This window comes from Salmo salar, chromosome 16 (genome assembly GCF_965601325.2).
Source record: "Salmo salar chromosome 16, fSalSal1, whole genome shotgun sequence".
NCBI classification, from domain to species: domain Eukaryota; kingdom Metazoa; phylum Chordata; class Actinopteri; order Salmoniformes; family Salmonidae; genus Salmo; species Salmo salar.
In genome coordinates this window covers 40,220,786-40,243,675 of record NC_138306.1, presented here as the reverse complement: position 1 = coordinate 40,243,675, position 22,890 = coordinate 40,220,786, and the positions used below count along the sequence as shown (strand labels likewise).

Here is a 22,890-nt window from a genome sequence, read left to right as displayed (position 1 = left end):
TCTGCAGATCATCTCAAGCTCTGTCAGGTTGAATGGGGACCGTTGCTACACAGCTATTTCCAGGTTTCTCCAGAGATGTTTGATCGTGTACAAATACGAGCTCTGGCTGGGCCACTCAAGGACATTCAGAGACTTGTCCTGAAGCCACTCCTGCGTCATCTTGGCTGTGTGCTTAGGGTTGTTGTCCTGTTGGAAGGTGAACCTTCGCCCCAGTCGGAGGTCCTGAGCGCTCTGGAGCAGGTTTTCATCAAGGATCTCTCTGTACTTTGCTCCGTTCATCTTTGCCTCGATCCTGACTAGTCTCCCAGTCCCTGCCACTGAAAAACATCCCCACAGCATGATGCTGCCCCCACAATGCGCACACTGCCCCCACCATGCTCACCGTAGGGATGGTGCCAGGTTTATTCCAGACATGACGCTTGGCATTCAGGCCAAAGAGTTCAATCTTGGTTTCATCAGACCAGAGAATCTTGTTTCTCATGGTGTGAGAGTCTTTAGCTGCCTTTTGGCAAACTCCAAGCGGACTGTGTTCTTGGGGACCTTCAATGCTGCAGAAATGTTTTGGAACTCTTCCCCAGATCTGTGCCTCGACACAATCCTGTCTCAGTGCTCTACAGACAATTCCTTCATCCGCATGGCTTTGCCCTGACATGCACTTTCTAATGTGGGACTATCAGAACTCAGGATAAGACCCAGATGCAGACAGCTAGAGTCACAGATGTTTATTGACTCAAACAGGGAGCAGGCAAAAGAGGTCTGTAATCCACGGCAGAGACAATAAGGTACAGAACAGCAGGGAGGCTCGGGGTCAGGACAGGCAGAGGTTCTTAAACGGGTCAAAGTCAGGCAGGTACAGAACAGCAGGCAGGCTCGGGTTCAGGGCAGACAGAACGGTCAGAACAAGGGTAACTAGGGAACAGAACTTGAGCAAGCAGGGAGACAGGAAAACACGTTGATAAGACCTGAGAAGACAAGACGAACTGGCAACAGACAAACAGAGAACACAGGTATAAATACACTGGGGATAATGAGAAAGATTGGCGACACCTGGAGGGGGTGGAGACAAGCACAAAGACAGGTGAAACAGATCAGGGTGTGACAGGGACCTGATATAGATAGGTGTGTGCCTTTACAAATCATGTCCAATCAATTGAATTTACCACAGGTGGACTCCAATCAAGTTGCAGAAACATCACAAGGATGATCAATGGAAACAGGATGCACCTGAGCTCAATTTTGAGTCTCATAGCAAAGGGTGGGAATAAATATGTAAATTAGGTATTTCTATTTAATTAATTTTTTACATTTGCAAAAAGTTCTAAAAATCTGTTTTCGCTTTGTCATTATGGGGTATTGTGTGTAGATTGATGATATCTTTGTTTTATTTAATACATTTTAGAATGAGGCTGTAATGTAACAAAATGTGGAAAAAGTCAAGGGAACTGAATACTTTCTGAAGGCACTGTATATGGCTTACTGTAGGTATACAATTTGAAAATGGGTAACGTCACACACTACCGGTGAAAAGTTTTAGAACACCTCCTCATTCAAGGGATTTTCTTTATTTTTACTATTTTCTACATTGTCGAAAAATAGTGAAGACACCCAAACTATGAAATAACACATATGGAATCATGTAGTAACCAAAAAAGTGTTCAACAAATCAAAATATATTTTATATTTGAGATTCTTCGATGTAGCCACCCTTTGCCTTGATGACAGCTTTGCACACTCTTGGCATTATTTTATTTATTTATTTATTTCACCTTTATTTAACCAGGTAGGCAAGTTGAGAACAAGTTCTCATTTGTAGTTTTGATAGAGTGTAGTTATTCAGATCATCTCAGAGTTACCCTGAAGGACTAGAGAGCACACAGTTAAACCAAGTGGCCAACATTGTTGGTGTCAATTTGTTCCCTGTGTGTGTGTGAGCATAAGGGGTGTTGAAGCAAGCTGCTGGAGCTGAAGAAAGCGCTACACAAACACACACACACACACACACACACACACACACACACACACACACACACACACACACACACACACACACACACACACACACACACACACACACACACACACCCGGCCTTGTTTATTGGTTATCACACCTCCTATTGTTTTCTCCCAACAGCCAGTTCATGCAATGCCCCAATGCCCCCAGTGCGCTCCAGTGCTCTGGCTGAAATGGGCTCCCTGTCCCCTGCTTCTGGCCGCCCGCCTGGCCCCTGTCTCCCCCCGACTGGGGATGACCTGAAATTAGAGCCAAGCCGCCATGGCCGAAGGCTGTGACTCAGTCACCAGGAGAGGAGGCCCTAGGCCCTGGCCTGAAAGAAAGAGGGAGATTATCCCATTATGCCCGGCCAGTCAGCAGTGGTGGTATTGACCCGGGCCCACCCAGGGAGAGTCCAGTGAGCCGTGAGATGGCCTGATATACATGCTTACTGAGCTGGACAGATTCCCTCACTCTCACCAGGGATAAACCCAACCTTACAAGGCACTGTCTTAAACACTGCTCTGGAGATTACAGGCGTGACCCCCCTCTCTGGGAGGAAACACACACACACACACACACACACACACACACACACACACACACACACACACACACACACACACACACACACACACACACACACACACACACACACACACACACACACACACACACACACACACACACACACACACACACACACAGCAGAGACCTCATCCTATTCACTGTCCAGGCTGCCATTAGGTATTTGGCAAGGCTTCTCATTGTTTCTGTCCTGTGAGGCGAAGAGGGGTCATCAGAACAGAACAGGCCAAGCATCCTACAGGGGCCTGGTGGGAAACATTCTTAAATTATAGTAAATAACACCAACAATATATTGGCAATTACTGTATCAATATCTTCAGTTATGATGACTATTGTGAAGAAACAAGGTGAGAGAAATTAAACTCAACTAAACGGGTCAACACTATCCACTATCCAGTTCTGAGGTCTGTTGGCAAACATTTCAAAAAAACGAATAAATATACCTGTAGTTTTTCTAGACCCAGTCAATGTAACTTATATTTACTTCAATAAAACATCTGATTACCCCTAAAGTTTGCTGACACAGACTTGATCACTATATGGGGCATAAAACCTACAATATGTCCACTAATTTTCAGCCACACAGTTACACTAAACGCTTGCTAGAGTTATTTGCCATAAAAAGTCTACAAATGACTTATCCCACAAATAAGACCCAATGTTGATGTCTGTTCTTGGTTTACAATTGCTGTATGTTTGAATATGTTTTGACATTTGTCTTCCTAATGTGGAAAAACATTCTGTATTTTTTATATTTTTAATTTCAGCTATCAAATAACAACTGGATGACAGCAAAATGAACACACAACTCCTCTGAGCAAAATCACCTTCACCAAATGTTGTATGCTATTTGAATTAATTTTCACATTTATTTACCATTTACTATGATATGTCATATGTTCCGAACCTAGCCATCCAGCTTCTTATCCACTGTCCAATGACTTCCTATGACAACAAACAGTTCCTCCCTGCAGGGCAGTAAAAGTCCTATGGACTGTAATCAAAGGAATTAGGGGTGGCCATTGTCCTTTAATTGAGGCACTATTGCCCAGTGAGTAGTGGTAGTTTGTTTGTAGGTGCCTAACAACCCCAAACATTACTGACACCGATGACCTTTACAATGACAGAGCAGTAGACAAAGCAGGCCTATGTCATGCATATGACCAATTAAAGCAATTAAGAGTCAATAGAAAAACAAAGGAAATAGAACATAATTCCTATTAAAAAAAATCCTATCAGTAATTAGATTAAGTATTAATGAACATGGCAATTTCTCTTTTTTATTGGAATGATGTATATTATATTCAGACTATTAAAGGTGTATATTATATTCAGAATATTAAAGGTGTATTTTATATTCAGACTATTAAAGGTGTATATTATATTCAGAATATTAAAGCTGTATATTATATTCAGAATATTAAAGGTGTATTTTATATTCAGACTATTAAAGGTGTATATTATATTCAGAATATTAAAGCTGTATATTATATTCAGAATATTAAAGGTGTATATTATATTTAGAATATTAAAGGTGTATATTATATTCAGACTATTAAAGCTGTATATTATATTCAGAATATTAAAGGTGTATATTATATTCAGAATATTAAAGGTGGATATTATATTCAGAATATTAAAGGTGTATATTATATTCTGAATATTAAAGCTGTATATTATATTCTGAATATTAAAGCTGTATATTATATTCTGAATATTAAAGGTGTATATTATATTCAGAATATTAAAGGTGGATATTATATTCAGAATATTAAAGGTGTATGTTATATTCAGACTATTAAAGGTGTATATTATATTCAGAATATTAAAGCTTTATATTATCAGAATATTAAAGGTGTATGTTATATTCAGAATATTAAAGCTGTATATTATATTCAGAATATTAAAGGTGTATGTTATATTCAGACTATTAAAGCTGTATATTATATTCAGAATATTAAAGGTGTATATTATATTCAGAATATTAAAGGTGTATATAATATTCAGAATATTAAAGGTGTATATAATATTCAGAATATTAAAGGTGCATGTTATATTCATAATATTAAAGGTGTATATTATATTCAGAATATTAAAGGTGTATATTATATTCAGAATATTAAAGGTGTATGTTATATTCAGACTATTAATGGTGTATATTATATTCAGAATATTAAAGGTGTATATTATATTCAGAATATTAAAGGTGTATATAATATTCAGAATATTAAAGGTGTATATTTTATTCAGAATATTAAAGGTGTATGTTATATTCAGAATATTAAAGGTGTATATTATATTCAGACTATTAAAGGTGTATGTTATATTCATAATATTAAAGGTGTATATTATATTCATAAAATGAAATGAGGGGAAAGGAGGCTAAACGCTTCTTATTATAACAGTTAAAAGCTTTATTCTAGGGTACAGAAAATTCCATTTAATTTTGACTGTCTGAAAAACATACTATAAAATATTTGTAAAACGTATATTCATGAAGTGTATCAGTAGTAAATGCATTATGTTATAAGGTATAACATTGTTAAACCAATATTAAAACGTTTCTAAAAATGTCCTTTATCAAATCTATAATGTTTCTACTAATATGACATATAAACGTATGTCATTTAACCAAAACAAATAACACTCCTCAGATACAAATGTGTATGTATAAAGAGTTTCCAATGCCACATGTTATTGCCTCAGATGTGAGTCGTGGCTTGTTTCCTGTGTATTTCTGTTGGAAAATTCTATAAGGACACTCCTGACTTGCAAACCAATATTTAATTTCAGAATTGGTTAAAATTAGGTTATGGTTAAGGTCAGATTTAAGGGTTTGTTTAAGGTTAGGGTTAAGGTAAGGGTCAGTTTTAGATGTTGGTTAGTCATTTTGCAGGTCAGCGCAGTGTCCTTATTGCCTCTCCCATTTCAGTTTGGATATAAATGCTAATTTTGATCCTCCATTTTCTTAGTACACCTGCCTCTGATTGGTTGAATTAGCTCACATGAGCACACCACTGACCTATGAAAAATACAGCATGTTCCATGCAGGAAGTCTTCAAAATTGTATGATTATGAATATGCAATAATGAATAAGCCAGATGAATTAAAGAATAATAAAGTAACATTGTGAGGATCGCACTGCTGTAACAATCGATTATGTCAGTTATCCATTACTAACAAAATGTAATTTATCTATTTAAATGTAATGCGTTTTTTTTGTGTGTTTTGTTGTATAATTTTCAAGTAAGCCTACTGTGTAATAATGGAATAATGGAATTTGTTGAATTGACACCTTTTACAACCATCCAACTGTCTATTGGGGTTTGGCAGATAAAATGAAACACAGCCACATTTATAATAACAGAATATGGGAGAGGCCCTGGGCCCTGGCCTGAAAGATAGAAGGAGATTATCCCATTCTGACCAGCCAGGGTCTTTTTATTTCTAAGTTTAGTTTTCTTCATTAGGAAAAGGTAGGCATTGCTCCTCATGTGAATACGTGCTGACAGAATAGGCTCAGGAGAAGACCCAGATGCAGACAGTTTAGTACAAAAACAGGGGGGCAGGCAAACGACAGGTCAAGGGCAAGCAGAGGTCAGTAATCCAGAGCAGAGTCCAAATGGTACAGAACGGCAGGCAGGCTCAGGGCAGACAGAGGTCAGTAATCCAGTGTGGTGTGACAAGGTACAGAACAGCAGGCAGGCTTAGGACAGGCAGAATGGTCAAAACTGGGAAAACTAGAAAACAGGAACTAGAGAAAGCCAGGAGCACGGGGGAAAATGCTGGTAGACTTGACGAAACAAAACAAACTGGCACAGACAAACAGAGAACACAGGTATAAATACACTGGAGATAATGGGGAAGATGGGCGACACCTGGAGGGGGGGTGAAGATAAGCACAAAGACAGGTGAAACAGATCAGGGTGTGACAATTGTAATCTCCTTCCCTGCAAAAATGTGTTGAATTGACACCTTTTACAACCGTCCAACTGTTGTATTTTAACCCATGGGATGTTGGCATAGTATCTACAGTCTATTGGGGTTTGGCAGATAAAATGAAACACAGCCACATTTATAATAACAGAATATGGGAGAGGCCCTGGGCCCTGGCCTGAAAGATAGAAGGAGATTATCCCATTCTGACCAGCCAGGGTCTTTTTATTTCCAAGTTTAGTTTTTTTCATTAGGAAAAGGTAGGCATTGCTCCTCATGTGAATACGTGCTTACAGAACAGTAATATCCCTCCCGGGAAAATGTCCAGTGTTTATGACATCATCAATAACAAACTGCCATCCATACCAACCTTTGTATTAGTCTTTATCAAAACTGCCATTTATATTAAAAAACAACACACAATGGACTCATTATAGATCAAAATGAATTGCCTCACACAGTAACCTTGTTTATATGTATTTGTATTAAGATCTGTAATGTTCATAATCACAGTGTTACTGTACAGTGCTTCAGAGTAAATTGCACTGATATCAATTTGTGGTTATATGCAAGAATATCTGTCTATATCTTGGCCAGGCCAGTACATTTTTCTTTACTTTATGTTTTTTTTTTTTTATCTGATATTTTAAAGTTGTACTGGATATGTTTAATTTCCTGTGTTGTTATTTCTATTATCGTGCACTTAAATCAGTGTACTATCTATATATGAGTCTGCTCTGTGTGTAGGGGTCACCTTCCTAACCCTATGGACTTGTTGGCCCAGACAACTAATGAAAAGAACAAGCTCAGCCCAGAGGGTGCAAGGAGGTGCAAGTGGGGTGCAGGGGAGGGACAAGAGGGTTGAGGAGTGCGGAGTGGGGGATAGGGGTGTGTTCAAGAAAGTCTGAGAACTTGGAGGCGCAGTTTGTCATGCTAACCATGGTGGAGCTATTGAATGTGGACGCAGGGAGCAGAAGGTTCACAGGACCCCGGCTTTTCTCATGCAAAGTCTGCCTGATGCACCGACCATCCCCCTCTGAAAATACATGGCTGTTTAAAATGGTCCCCATCTTAATACAGTAGGCAGGGCAGATTGCCACTCATCGCCGAGGAGTAAACCTCTGTCTATACTCTGTCAACAGAGACACAAGGACATATGGGGAAACAATGGTGCAGCAACATTTTATAGTAGAGTAGAGGCTGGAGGGGAGAGAGGCTGGGAGGAGAGAGGCTGGGAGGAGAGAGGCTGGAGGGGAGAGGCTGGGAGGAGAGAGGCTGGAGGGGAGAGAGGCTGGGAGGAGAGAGGCTGGGAGGAGAGAAGCTGGAGGGGAGAGAGGCTGGGAGGAGAGAGGCTGGGAGGAGAGAGGCTGGGAGGAGAGAGACTGGGAGGAGAGAAGCAGAGAGCCTGGGAGGGAAGTGGGAGGAGGGAAGGGAGGTCAGATGCAAAGCTACTCCATCAACAGCACATTTACGATTGGGAATGAATGCACTCTAACTTATTCCATTTCCTTTACGCCACCGCCACCCAGTCAAAGCATGTGTTCAACTTTTCATGGCCTAGCGATGCACCCCAATATCTTTTCTTACTGGTTACTCTTTTTCCCTCCTTTTTGCAGAGGCAGTGACGTACAGTTACCCTCATCTTTTGCAGCAAATAAGCTGAATGTTATTAAATCATTGTTTGATTGTGATTTGATAAAATAATAGTTTTCTTTCAACTTTTATTTAGGAGTTACACAACTATGCAAATAGATATGCTGCCTCTGAGGGCTTCAAGTTGAAATGTGTATAGGAGTCCTATTGAATCCTGTTTGTGTGTGTGTGTGTGTGTGTGTGTGTGTGTGTGTGTGTGTGTGTGTGTGTGTGTGTGTGTGTTTTCATGCATGCATGCATCAGAGAGAGGGAGAGAGGGAAATAAAAAATGAAAGAGTGATTGGGGGTATATAACTAGATGTATGTGTGGTTTAGTGGTAGACTAGTGAGGGAGTTTCCATTTGTGAGTGTGGCCCCTCCCATGCACTTGGAGCAGTGGTATGGAGCCCAGCGTAGCCTGAACACTCCCTCTAATGGAAGTATTGAGCCCAGCAGCTCCGTAATGCAGTGACCTCAGTGCTTTTACAACACTGCCAGATGATAAGTGGCAATATGCTGTATCTTATAAAATTAACAAGACTGAGGTAGGGAGAGTGGGCTGGGGCAGTGGGGGAGGCACATTCTATAACACTTGAGAATATTGCCTGTGTGAATGAAGGGATTGATTGATCGTACATTCCTGACTGAGGCTTTATTGTCTTGTGTGTTATGATGATTTTATATTTTTTGTCGCTGTCCTTTTTGCTGTTTTAGAGGGTTTTAACTGGATACGTTTACAAGGCTATTTATGTCCCCATAATGTCTTTCTAGGCATTTTAATGCGGTGGAATTTATGAAAGCTACTGTCGGAACGGGCGCGTGTGAACCTGACAGTGGCTGGCTATCAAAGTGACTGCAGCAGGATCTTACCCAGAATGCCTTTGCAGTGCCACAGGGTTGTCTGACTGCACTGATGGGCAGCCATATTCTACCCCTCTACTGAGCCAGTACGCTCTTGTCTGGGTAGGAGCTCAAAGTGAACTGTTTCACATTGCTCCATTTTTCATTGTATTCCTAAACATCTAAACCTGGTAATGTGGCATGTGTCAAAATCTGATTGTTTTTGAGGGATCGCGGTGCACCCAATGCACCTTCACCTGGAAAGGCACCCACAGCAGTTGTATTATTATGTGGGAAACAATATTAACCAGACATGTATCCTCCATCTTAACACATTCAAATCAAATGCATTTCCAAGCAGCATACCTCCCAGTATAACCTCCTCACCTCTCCCACACAGCCATGGGATACAAGGGGAAAGAGGACCAGGGTGCAGATGTTTAAACTGCCATTGTTTGCTGCCTGCGTTCCAGGGCTGGATAGTTAATTATTCATGCAAGATTTGAATACATGCAAATGCATTGCTCTCCTCTCTGGCACGGTTCCAGGTACCTATGGCAACCGCGCCTCCAACATGAATCTCTGTCTCCGTCCCACTCTCACAATCCCAGGCCCCCTCTGTCTATTTTATTGCACAGTTCTATTGTTTAGATTATGGCGGTACCAGGTTGGCTGCTCACTGTTGGGTGGCAGGGTATCCCAGAATTCACAGTCAAGGTCACGGGCAGAAGGAGGGAGGGAGGCAGAGACACAGGGAGGCAGAGAGACAGGGAGGCAGAGAGACAGGGATGGAGAGTGATAGGGAGGGAGAGAGACAGAGAGGAAGGCATGGAGGCTGAGAGGCAGAGAGACAGAGAGAGGGAGGCAGAAAGACAGAGAGACAAAGAGACATGGAGGAAGGAAGGCAGAGAGGCAGAAAGACAGGGAGGCAGAGAGACAGGGAGGCAGAGAGACAGGCAGGACGAGGAAGAGAGACAGGGAGGGAGGAAGGGAGAAAGGCAGGGAGGCAGAGAGACAAGGTCAGAGAAAGGGAGGATGAGTTTGAGGCAGAAAGGCTGAGAAGCAGAGACACAGGGTCCTCTCTCCAGCCAAGTGGTCGGTCAGTTGGTCTGTCAGGTGGCAGCAGACACCCAGGATCACACCCACTGGTGTGTATCATTAACTGGCCACAGAAGGGGGGTTAGGTGGCACTATCACTCCACATTGGGCACAATATCGCCACACAATACTTTGAGGAGCATGAGCAATACATAGAGTGTACTGACTGGCCAAAGCACACTGAAGCAAATGCATTTGTCGAATAAAATATTGCAAGATATGACACTGTGAAGGTATTATTTAGCTGTTCAGAAAGTAATAGTAACATTTGGGTAGGAGCACCTGGAATTGCCTGGTAATTTAAGGGACTACTAACATTGTTGTTTTAAAATTGTGTTTTTTTAATCTCCTAAAATGAGTTGAGATATCTTCAATGGTTATCTGTGCTTGTGCGGGTATGCCCTTAAGTGAAGTGCCAATTCAGTTCAGACCTGACATTGTGCCACCTCACAGGTTGACTCATAATTGTTAAGCTTTGGTAAAAAGCTTTGGGGAATAAAAACATTTATATCAAAGAAAGAACTCAAGGTTGAAAACTCTATAAAATGGTGCATGACTTGACTAAACTGCAGATATTCTGTGGCACTAGAAAGAGTGGCGTGGGTTTGCACTCAACTACATTGACATAGTAATATGTAGGAAATCCAACCAGTATATTGAAAATAAAAAATGTATGAAATAAAATAGAAAGTGTTTGTGTGAGAGGATTTGTTCTGCACATTAGTGGGTATATAAATGTGTAAAAAGGTATCGTTTCAGTACTGATCCTACTCAAACCCCACAGTGACCAGTGTGAAGGTCAAGGTAAGGCAGGGTGTAATCAGAAGCTGAACTATGTCCCATCGGGGGCTAACCTGAGGTTCACCAGCGGATTCTGACAACTAGTGATGCTGATTTACATCAACCCACTGTCTCTCTGTGGCTGCACCGTCTGAGGTATAGCCGTAAGGATAGACTCAAATATATATCAAAATATATCAAATAAATCAAATAAAATTACAGATTTTGAAACCAAACACTATAAATGATCTAGAATTTTGCCCATTTTATTTTAGGCAAAGCAATTATGACTTGACTTTTCAGCATACTTAACTAGAATATTTCACTCTAGTATAGGCCAGCTTTCAGCTTGCTGATCACTTGGCTCCACCTTATGGACAAATAGAGATACTGTTATGAAAAAATAAATTTTAATTCAAGTACAGTTCTGTTTTTCCTGTGTTTTATATCATATTGTACAACAGCTGATGAAACTAACACTACAGAAGTGTGAAAATGTGATCAGTGTTATTTTCTGAATGTTTACCAACCAGCCATAATCTACACAGGAATTTCTAATCAGCAGGTTTGCATGGGCCGGAGTTTTGGCTTTCCATGCTCAAATTAACATGCAGTAAATTAGTTAATAGACCAATAATAACAAAGACAGTTCCAAACCTCTCTGCCAATAACAGTTAGTTTTCAGTTTTCCCCTCCCCACTCAGACCACTAACAGACAGTCCAAACTAACTTCTTCGTGAGAAATATTTTTTTGCTAAAAAGCTATATTTGCCCATTATAATAGAAATATATTACATTAAGGTACTCAATTGTTACCCAAATGATTTGATATTGATATAAAAACAGCTGCGTTGGGCCTTTAAAATGTGTCCTTGCCAACATAATACCCCAATCTCAAACAAAGATCAGGCCTCGAAACATTTTCTTTTTCACATTGTCATACCTCTCATATTGCAAACATCTGCACACATCTACCCAGTTTGAGGACACTTATTTTGGTCCTAGCGCAGACACTCCATCCATCAACATCAGGAGTGGGGGTCTGGCTGTGCGTGCTTAATACAGATGTGCGTCCTGTCTGTCCAGTACCACCCTCTCCTTAGAATTCCTATTTGACATGTAGAGTGCATAGGCCTACTGAGAGGATCCATATCGTGAGTAGACAGATGTGGTATATTATTGCCATTCTAGTCGCCAGGGGCGCAAATTTGGTTTTAGAAGTGCAGGGGACATATTTTTTGTACTTTTTTAAAAATCCAGTCAGATAAACACTCCAAACAGCCTACCCGACTGCTCGGAGGCGTCAACATGGTCCTAAAGCACACCGTTGCCTCATTTTATATCACAATCCAATGATAAAACTCGGGGGGACAAACATGCAATTTCAGAATGGGGGGGACATGTCCCCCTGTCCCCAGTGAAAGTTGCGCCCCTGCTAGTCCCTGTGAGCGAATGACTAGTCCCAACAGTGAGCTTCTCCTCTGGCTCCCCCTGCTGGCTCAGTGTGTGAAGTATCCCAGCTGGTGCATCTTGTGCAGGAGGTTGTGCATAAGGTCAAAGGTGGTGAAGCTGACACCCACAGCGATTGGCCCTTTGATCCAGTTCATACTGAGGCCCTTGTAGAGTCCACGCACCCCCCCTTCCTGCACCACGATCGTCTTCATGGTGCCCAGGACACTGCCGTACTGTTGGCCCGTCACCCCGGCCGTCTGCATGCGTCGGCGAACCATGTCCAGCGGGTAAGAGGCCGACTGGCCGATCAGGCCGGCGCACGCACCGAACGCCAAACGCTCGTAAGAGTACGGCTGGGACCGCCTAGTTCTCTCTGGGGAGAGGGATGGGAGGAGATAGAAAGAGAGGGATCAATTTAAGTGAATCTCAGCCCTTCACTAAAAAGTTGATTATCCAATAAAGATAATTATAATTTTTTTAAAGTCTGTACCTGCATGCAGTTTCTTGAGGGTCTCGTATGTGAAGAAAGTGATTCCTGAGTACGGGATCACTCCCAAGATGGTCGGGCAGAAGCCTCTGTACAAGGTCTTTATGCCCTCCTCCTGCGTGATGCGCACAAAAATGTGCATGATGTTGCTGTACCTGCAACCGAAACAAGAACGATAAGAGAAGGATATTAACCTATAAGGATATTGATTAGGATAGTAATATGACCTATACTAACTTACAGCACATGCCTGTTGAACACTGAACAAGTGTGCAAAGGGGAGCCACATGCAGGTATGTTTTTACAGTCAAAGATAAAAAATGACGTGCGTTATCGGAGTGCCTTACATTTGCCTGGGCGTCACCGCCATCCTGGCCCGCACCATGTCCAGGGGATAGGTGAGCATGACCGCCGTGGTGCCAGCCAATGATCCTGCCAGGAAACGTGGAAAAGGAGGCAAGGCTCTGAAAAAGACAAGATGGATTCCATCACGTTACAGAACATCTATGTTTTCTACAATGAATGCGTATCATTGTATTATTAGGAATTGTCACAGTAGAGAAAATGGTTTGTTCTGTTCAAGAACGATCACTGAAGGGTTAGTTTGGAGACTGATGGAGACCACCAGAGGTCAAATGGTGCTTCATTAAACAGTGTGTGTATTTGTGATTCTTTACACTTTACACTTTACACTCTACTCACTTTCCCTGGAAGCCGTAGTATCTCCCCAGTATTCCCTTGTACTGGTCATGGGAGCAGAACTGGATGGCAGCGTAGGGGATGACCCGCACCATGGTGGCAGAGTTGCCCCTCCACAGGCTGAGGAAGCCATCTTTCATATAGGTACAATATATGAGTCTGAAGGCTTCCTGGGGGCACACACAGCAACACAACAATGCTACTGTACCTGTAGACTTCCAGTCATTGCGCTAATGCTGGTTAGCATTCGCCCACGAAACTACCGCTAACTTCCTTCATACTGGACACAGAGACATAAAAATGGTATCCACTAATTCATCTGACCCTGGGTAAGTAGAACAAGGGCTGAAGCGTAGTATCCCTTTAACACTAACTCAATACACCTTGGGGCAAATCCTAACTTTTTCACTTAGTCATGCATTGAAGTCAATGGGAGACTAGGTGGATTTATTATTTAAGTGGAAGTTAGGATTCACCCTTATGGCAGCATGCATACTAAACATCAAGTACATCTTTATTTAGTGTAATGCAAGTTATATAGGAGACTTGTAATAGACTCACCTTAGCAGAGAATCTTTGTGAGGACACTAAAGTAGGAGGAGGAAAATAAGTATTAAGGCATAATAACTGGTAAAGATGCTAAGAATGAAATAAGTATTAAGGCATAATAACTGGTAAAGATACTAACCATGAAATATGTATTAAGGCATAATAACTGGTAAAGATACTAACCATGAAATATGTATTAAGGCATAATAACTGGTAAAGATACTAACCATTAAATAAGTATTAAGGCATAATAACTGGTAAAGATACTAACCATTAAATAAGTATTAAGGCATAATAACTGGTAAAGATACTAACCATTAAATAAGTATTAAGGCATAATAACTGGTAAAGATACTAACCATTAAATAAGTATTAAGGCATAATAACTGGTAAAGATACTAACCATGAAATATGTATTAAGGCATAATAACTGGTAAAGATACTAACCATTAAATAAGTATTAAGGCATAATAACTGGTAAAGATACTAACCATGAAATAAGTATTAAGGCATAATAACTGGTAAAGATACTAACCATGAAATATGTATTAAGGCATAATAACTGGTAAAGATACTAACCAGTGAAATATGTATTAAGGCATAATAACTGGTAAAGATACTAACCATTGAAATAAGTATTAAGGCATAATAACTGGTAAAGATACTAACCATGAAATATGTATTAAGGCATAATAACTGGTAAAGATACTAACCATGAAATATGTATTAAGGCATAATAACTGGTAAAGATACTAACAATCAAATAAGTATTTCCGAAGGGAACCCCTACTTTGTATTCCTAATGCATGTTCTTCCAGAGAAATGGACTTACCTTGGAAGATGATCTTGGTTCTGTCCAGGGGGGCTATGACTGTTTTGGCCACAGCACCTGCGAACGCTCCACATAGCAGGGTGTCCAACACTGTCAATCTCTGCACACAGAAAAAAAACACTGAGTACTCAACTTCACACAGGACACTAAAGACAAACACACTTTGAAACGATATCAGTCAAAAACATACTCCATAACTCACACCCCTGCAGTAATGGAGACTCTAACATGGCATTATCACTGGCTGCAGATATAGGCTAAAGGTATCAGATGGAAACACATGTAGGCTTAACCTGTTATGGCTAGGGGGCAGTATTTTCACGGCCGGATAAAAAACGTACCCGATTTAATCTGATTATTACTCCTGCCCAGAAATTAGAATATGCATATAATTATTGGCTTTGGATAGAAAACACCCTAAAGTTTCTAAAACTGTTTGAATGGTGTCTGTGAGTATAACATAACTCATATGGCAGGCAAAAACCTGAGAAGATTCCAAACAGGAAGTACCCTCTCTGACCATTCCTTGGGCTTCTTGGCTCTGTTTAAAGAAAATGTAGGATCTTTGCTGTAACGTGACACTTCCTACGGCTCCCATAGGCTCTCAGAACCCGGGAAAAAGCTGAATGATGTAATTCCAGCCGCTGGCTGAAAAACTTTAGCACGTTTGGATGGTGGTCGATCAGAGGGCCATCAGACTGAGGCTCGTGCACGAGGGGATCCCATGTTTTTACTTTCTCTCTCTTTGAACGTAAACACGCTTTCCCGGTCGGAATATTATCGCTTTTTTACGAGAAAAAATGGCATAAAAATTGATTTTAAACAGCGGTTGACATGCTTCGAAGTACGGTAATGGAATATTTCGAATTTTTTTGTCACGAAACGCGTAACCCTTATTTACCCTTTCGGATAGTGTCTTGAACGCACAAACCAAACGCCACTATTTGGATATAACTATGGATTATTTGGGACCAAACCAACATTTGATATTGAAGTAGAAGTCCTGGGAGTCCATTCTGACGAAGAACAGCAAAGGTAATAACATTTTTCTTATAGTAAATCTGACTTTGGTGAGTGCTAAACTTGGTGGGTGTGTAAATAGCTAGCCCTGTGATGCCGGGCTATCTACTTAGAATATTGCAAAATGTGCTTTCACCGAAAAGCTATTTTAAAATCGGACATAGCGAGTGCATAGAGGAGTTCTGTATCTATAATTCTTAAAATAATTGTTATGTTTTTTGTGAACGTTTATCGTGAGTAATTTAGTAAATTCACCGGAAGTTTGCGGGGGGTATGCTAGTTCTGAACGTCACATGCTAATGTAAAAAGCTGGTTTTTGATATAAATATGAACTTGATTGAACAAAACATGCATGTATTGTATAACATAATGTCCTAGGGGTGTCATCTGATGAAGATCATCAAAGGTTAGTGCTGCATTTAGCTGTGGTTTGGATTTATGTGACATTATATGCTAGCTTGAAAAATGGGTGTCTGATTATTTCTGGCTGGGTACTCTGCTGACATAATCTAATGTTTTGCTTTCGTTGTAATGCCTTTTTGAAATCGGACAGTGTGGTTAGATAAAGGAGAGTCTTGTCTTTAAAATGGTGTAAAATAGTCATATGTTTGAAAAATGGACGTTTTTGTATTTTTGAGGAATTTGTAATTCGCGCCACGCCCATCATTGGCTATTGGAGCAGGTGTTCCGCTAGCGGAACGTCTAGATGTAAGAGGTGTTAAGGTTTCTCATGTGCTTGGACTGCCAGAGTGTAATCTGAACTGTCTTTCTGAAGATTCCTAACCCACTTTACAGTAGACTATAGTAAACCTCTCCACCATTTATACATTTCTTCATGTTCAAGTTTTATTGTCACATGCAGAAGTACAGTGAAATGCTTAATTTGTGACCTTTACCCAACAGTGCAGTAATCAATATTTAAAATTGTATAACTAATAAATAAAATAAAATATATATTTATTTTATTTAACTAGGCAAGTCAGTTAAGAACAAATTCGTATTTACAATGATGGCCTACCCCAGTCAAACCCTAACCCAGTGTCACGATTCCCACCGACGGTGGCGCCCCCTCCTGCTCAGGTGGCGCTCGACGTCACCGGCCTATTAGCTACCACTGATTCTCTTTTTGGTTTTCCCTTCTTTTTGGTTTTGTGCACCTGTGTTTAGTTTGGTTAATTAGCGGGGCTATTTATGTTAGCTGGTCCGCTTCCGTGTTGTGCGGGATTATTTCTATTGTGACGGCTCATGTTCGTGTCGGCGCTATTTTACGCCGTGTGTATTTTCTCCCCTGTGTTTGGGAGTATTTTGTTTGAGTGAGTGTACATTAAATACGCCACTACCCTGTGCTTGCTGCTTCCTGTGCCTCATTCCTTCACCACGACTGCCAATCCGTTACAGAATTCCGCACCACGAAAAGGCATGGAATCAGCAGGAGCAGCGGCCACCCCTGTCCCCTCGATGGAGGAACGCGTCCTCCAACACACTACGGTCCTCCACTGCATAGGATCCGCGATGGACCAGATGATGGAGAGGATGGACCGATGGGAGAGAAGTGGTCTCCTCTCTCCACCTCCGGCTCCTCCGATGCAGCCACCTCCTCCTCCCACTACGTCTGGCTCAGGCGCGCTTCGTTTGGCGCTCCCAAGGGAGTATGATGGGGCGGCGGCTGGGTGCCAGGGATTTCTGCTCCAGCTCGAGCTGTACCTGGCCACCGTCAGACCTGCTCCCTCAGGAGAGGAGAGCGTGAGTGCCCTCGTTTCCTGCCTGACGGGCCGAGCTCTGGAGTGGGCTAATGCGGTCAGGAATGGCCCAGACTCGGCGAGGGACCATTATCCAGAGTTCACCCGCCGCTTTCGGGCCATTATGAGTACCTCGTCATGCCGTATGGGTTGAAAAATGCTCCAGCCGTCTTTCAATCCTTTGTTGACGAGATTCTCAGGGACCTGCACGGGCAGGGCGTGTTTGTCTATATCGATGACATTCTGATATATTCCGCCACCCGCTCCGCGCATGTGTCCCTGGTGCGCAAGGTGCTTGGTAGACTGCTGGAGCATGAACTATACGTTAAGGCTGAGAAATGTGTGTTTTCCAAACGAGCCGTTTCCTTTCTCGGTTATCGCATTTCCACCACGGGGGTGGTGATGGAGTGTGACCGCGTTAAGGCCGTGCGTAATTGGCCGACTCCAACCACGGTGAAGGAAGTGCAGCGGTTCTTAGGCTTTGCCAATTACTACCGGAGGTTTATCCGGGGTTTTGGCCAGGTAGCGGCTCCCATTACCTCACTGCTGAAGGGGGGGCCGGTGCGTTTGCGATGGTCGACGGAGGCGGACGGAGCCTTCAAGAAGTTGAAGACCCTGTTCACCGACGCACCCGTGTTGGCGCACCCGGACCCGTCTCTAGCATTCATAGTGGAGGTGGACGCATCCGAGGCTGGGGTGGGTGCCGTGCTATCACAGCGCTCGGGTACGCCATCGAAACTCCGCCCCTGCGCTTTCTTTTCGAAGAAGCTCAGTTCGGCGGAGCGTAACTATGATGTGGGGGACAGGGAGTTGCTAGCGGTGGTAAATGCTTTGAGGGTGTGGCGGCACTGGCTTGAGGGGGCTAAACACGCCTTTCTCATCTGGACCGACCACCGAAACCTGGAGTACATCCGGGCAGCGAGGAGACTGAATCCGCGTCAGGCAAGGTGGGCCATGTTCTTCGCCCGGTTTAGGTTCACTATCTCCTATAGACCGGGTTCCCTTAACACTAGAGCCGACGCGCTGTCCCGTCTCTATGACACGGAGGACCGGCCCATCGATCCAACTCCCATCATTCCAGCGTCTAGGCTGGTGGCACCGGTGGTATGGGAGTTGGACGCGGACATCGAGCGGGCATTAGTGTTGGAACCTGCGCCTGCGCAGGTTCCCGTGGGTCGCATGTATGTGCCGCTCGGTGTTCGTGATCGTTTGATTCGATGGGCGCACACGCTACCTACTGCGGGTCATCCTGGTGTGGCGAGGACAGTGCGGAGTCTCAGGGGGAAGTACTGGTGGCCCACCTTGGCTAAGGACGTGAGGTCCTATGTCTCTTCCTGTTTGGTGTGCGCTCAGAGTAAGGCTCCTAGGCATCTACCGAGAGGGAAGTTACAGGCCCTCCCCGTTCCACAACGGCCATGGTCGCACCTGTCTATAGATTTCTTGACAGATCTTCCCCCCTCTCAGGGGAACACTGCGATTCTGGTGGTTGTGGATCGGTTCTCTAAGTCCTGCCGTCTCCTCCCATTGCCCGGTCTCCCTACGGCCCTGCAGACTGCGGAGGCCCTATTTACCCACGTCTTCTGGCACTACGGGGTGCCGGAGGACATTGTCTCTGATCGAGGTTCCCAGTTCACATCCAGGGTCTGGAGGGCGTTTATGGAGCGGCTGGGGGTCTCGGTCAGTTTGACCTCCGGTTTTCACCCCGAGAGCAATGGGCAGGCGGAGAGGGTGAACCAGGAGGTGGGCAGGTTTCTGAGGTCGTATTGCCAGGACCGGCCAGGGGAGTGGGCGAGGTACATTCCCTGGGCTGAGTTAGCCCAGAACTCACTTCGCCACTCCTCTACTAACATGTCACCCTTTCAGTGTGTTTTGGGTTACCAGCCGGTCCTGGCACCATGGCACCGGAGCCAGACCAAAGCTCCTGCGGTGGAGGACTGGGTACAGCACTCCAAGGAGACCTGGAGAGCCGTCCAGGACTCCCTGAAGGAGGCCAGTGGAAGGCAGAAGAGGAGTGCTGACCGCCACCGCAGTGAAGCACCCGTGTTCGTACCGGGAGACAGGGTCTGGCTCTCGACCCGGAACCTGCCCCTCCGCGTGCCCTGCCGGAAGCTGGGGCCGCAGTGTGTGGGGCCCTTTAAAGTCCTGAGGTGTGTTATCGGTTACAACTCCCTTCCTATTACCGTATTAACCCCTCATTTCATGTGTCTCTCCTCAGGCCGGTGGTAGCTGGTCCCCTGCAGGAAGGTGAGGTGCCGGAGGTCCCTCCACCCCCTCCGGACATCGGGGGGTCCCCGGCGTACAGCATACGGGCCATTCTGGACTCGAGACGCCGGGCGAGGGGCCTGCAGTACCTCGTGGACTGGGAGGGGTACGGCCCGGAGGAGAGGTGCTGGGTGCCGGCGGAGGACGTCTTGGACCCATCCATGTTGAAGGATTTCCATCGCCTCCGTCCGGATCGCCCTGCGCCTCTCCCCCCGGGTTGTCCTCGAGGCCGGTGTCGGCGCGCTGCGGGAGCCGCGCGTCAGGAGGGGGGTACTTTCACGATTCCCACCGACGGTGGCGCCCCCTCCTGCTCGGGTGGCGCTCGGCGGTCGTCGTCACCGGCCTATTAGCTACCACTGATTCTCTTTTTGGTTTTCCCTTCTTTTTGGTTTTGTGCACCTGTGTTTAGTTTGGTTAATTAGCGGGGCTATTTATGTTAGCTGGTCCGCTTCCGTGTTGTGCGGGATTATTTCTATTGTGACGGCTCATGTTCGTGTCGGTGCTATTTTACGCCGTGTGTATTTTCTCCCCTGTGTTTGGGAGTATTTTGTTTGAGTGAGTGTACATTAAATACGCCACTACCCTGTGCTCGCTGCTTCCTGTGCCACATTCCTTCACCACGACTGCCAATCCGTTACACCCAGACGACGCTGGGCCAATTGTGCGCCACCCTATGGGACTCCCAATCACGGCCGTTTGTGATACAGCCTGGAATCAAACCAGGGTCTGTAGTGACGACTCTAGCATTGAGATGCAGTCCCTTAGACCGCTGCGCCACAATATGTTCTTAGTCATAATACAGAGTAGTAATGCACCATGATGTCGTTGTATCTTGTAGGCTACTTTCATGCACAGCACTCCCATTATAACCCAGATAGAGAATGGCAAATATACACGTGCAAACAGCTTTTCCCTCCCTCTAACTAAAGGTGGAGATAAGCCCTTAGCTGGACCTAGATGCTTCAAGAAAAGCAGCTACATCTGAGTATGTGTTGTGTTTATGTATGTATGTGTGTGTGTGTGTCAGTCGTCTGTATCAGCGTTGACGGTGACCCCTTTGCTTAGAGACAGTCAAGAGTCAGGGTGTGTTTGGAGGCTGTAAAAGCTACTTGGAACCAATCAATTCCCTGATACGGTGTGTTTGGGATGCAGGGGGAGACACACATTTTGAGGCCACACTGGGAATTTGCAAGGAGCCCAGCAGCAATGCATAGGCTGGCAAGTTTTGACTTGACCAACTTCTGTACTGCTCTTTGTTGCTCTCTTGGGCAATTGAAGAATTTGCAAAACAGTGGTGATGACTAATGTTGCCAGTGCCATTATGTACTACTTAGCAATAAATAAAGATCTAGTCTAGTCCACTTTGGCCACATTACCCATGTGCCAGGATCTCCCATGCTACCCCAAGGTTACTTACTGGCTGTTGTGGTAAACATGTTTGGCAGCCTTCAGCTGTATGGTCCTGACCTGCATGATCCTGCTATAAACAGTTATGTGGTATGTAGGCCTGCCTGACTGACTGGAATTAGTTTATTTAACAACTAGGCAAGTCAGTTAAGATCGAATTCTTATTTACAATGACGGCCTACCAAAAGGCAAAAGGCCTCATGTGGGGATGGGGGCTGGGATTAAAAATATAAATAAAATAAAAATATAGGACAAAACACACATCATGACGAGAGACAACACAACACTACATAAAGAGAGAACTAAGACAACAACATAGCAGCGCAGCAACACATGACAACACAGCATGGTAGAAACACAACATAACAACAACATGGTAGCAACACAACATGGCAGCAGCACAACATGGTAGATGCACAAAACAGGGTACAAACATTATTGGGCACAGACAACAGCACAAAGGGCAAGAAGGTAGAGACAACAATACATCACGCAAAGCAGCCACAACTGTCAAATGCAACTCTGCTTCAGGGGAAACCCCAGAGGTAGGGGCTGGGGGCTGAGGGGGACTCACTTTAGCATGGCTGGAGGGAGGGAGAGACAGAACTGCAGCCTGGGGCAGTGCTCTCTGGTGGTCCTGCACTGTATGGGCCATGTGTGCCCTTGACCACAACAACCAGTAGGCCTATCTATGACAATCAGTCAGCCAGCACCAGACAATCCACTGCAGGAGACATACAAATAGTGATAAACAACAAACCCTCCCACTTCATAGATGAGCTGTGTGTGACCATCATTAAATGTGCTGTTAAATACAGTTATTGGAAATGTATCAACTTCTATACTTGCAAAGCATTAGATGTGGCCAAATATAAATACATAATATCATACATTTTACTTGTAAAACAGTAAATCGAAATGACCCATTATAATCAATTTATAGCTTCACATTTAATATATGTACATTTTATATAGCTGAGTTTATTCAACTCTACGATATATACATCTGGATGGAAGATATCCATATTACTGGGATCTAAACTGGAGCTACCTATTTAAGAGATGTATTACAATTAAGTAATATAGGGATTCAGAGTGACATAAGTACTCAATATTATTATCATAATCAATCAATGCAAGGAAAATGTAAACATTGCTGCACACCAGGCTGAAATGAATGCGCATACCAATTCCCTCACCTTAAATCTGGTTTACTGTGTGTGTGTGTTTGATGAAGATCCGGCAAATCTTCCAAATTATTTCACATTCAATGGTTAACTCTACTGTCGTCTTCTGTCCACATTTCCTTGTTTGTTTGCTGTTGTTGGGTCAATCTCTGTGGTTTTGCAACACCGCTGTCTATTTGTCAGTCTTTCACACCGTTGACGAGGTTTTGACAAGGTTGACGATTCTCCCAAACTGAGACAGGCGGTGGTTTAATTCTAGGTGTTGTCTGCCTAAAAATTATTGGAGTTTTTCTCGCTCACGAGATTATTATAGCACGTACGGCACGTACTTGTTTTGGACTACAAATATAGATTATCACGGCACGTACTTGTTTTGGACTACAAGTACCATA

The 22,890-nt window shown here is 43.6% G+C and overlaps 1 protein-coding gene across 1 annotated transcript; it reads right to left on the bottom strand.

The window, feature by feature from the left end:
- Window positions 1-11,105: 11,105 nt before the first annotated feature.
- Window positions 11,106-22,789, bottom strand: LOC106573593 (mitochondrial coenzyme A transporter SLC25A42). Its single transcript, XM_014148761.3, has 8 exons — window positions 22,511-22,789; window positions 21,886-22,035; window positions 14,884-14,983; window positions 14,064-14,089; window positions 13,506-13,672; window positions 13,151-13,267; window positions 12,807-12,958; window positions 11,106-12,689 (listed from the first exon to the last, which is right to left on the bottom strand). Exons 2-8 carry the CDS (start codon window positions 21,964-21,966, stop codon window positions 12,364-12,366), a joined length of 969 nt encoding a protein of 322 aa, XP_014004236.1. The 5' UTR covers window positions 21,967-22,035; window positions 22,511-22,789; the 3' UTR covers window positions 11,106-12,363.
- Window positions 22,790-22,890: the final 101 nt, after the last annotated feature.

Excerpts from the sequence above, each read along its gene's own strand:
- LOC106573593 (XM_014148761.3), bottom strand. The coding sequence starts at position 21,966 with ATGGCCCATACAGTGCAGGACCACCAGAGAGCACTGCCCCAGGCTGCA. Across the intron at positions 14,984-21,885 it reads CTCCCTCCAGCCATGCTAAA|AGATTGACAGTGTTGGACAC; the intron begins GTGAGTCCCCCT and ends TTCTGTGTGCAG. Across the intron at positions 12,959-13,150 it reads GCGGTGACGCCCAGGCAAAT|GTACAGCAACATCATGCACA; the intron begins GTAAGGCACTCC and ends TTTCGGTTGCAG.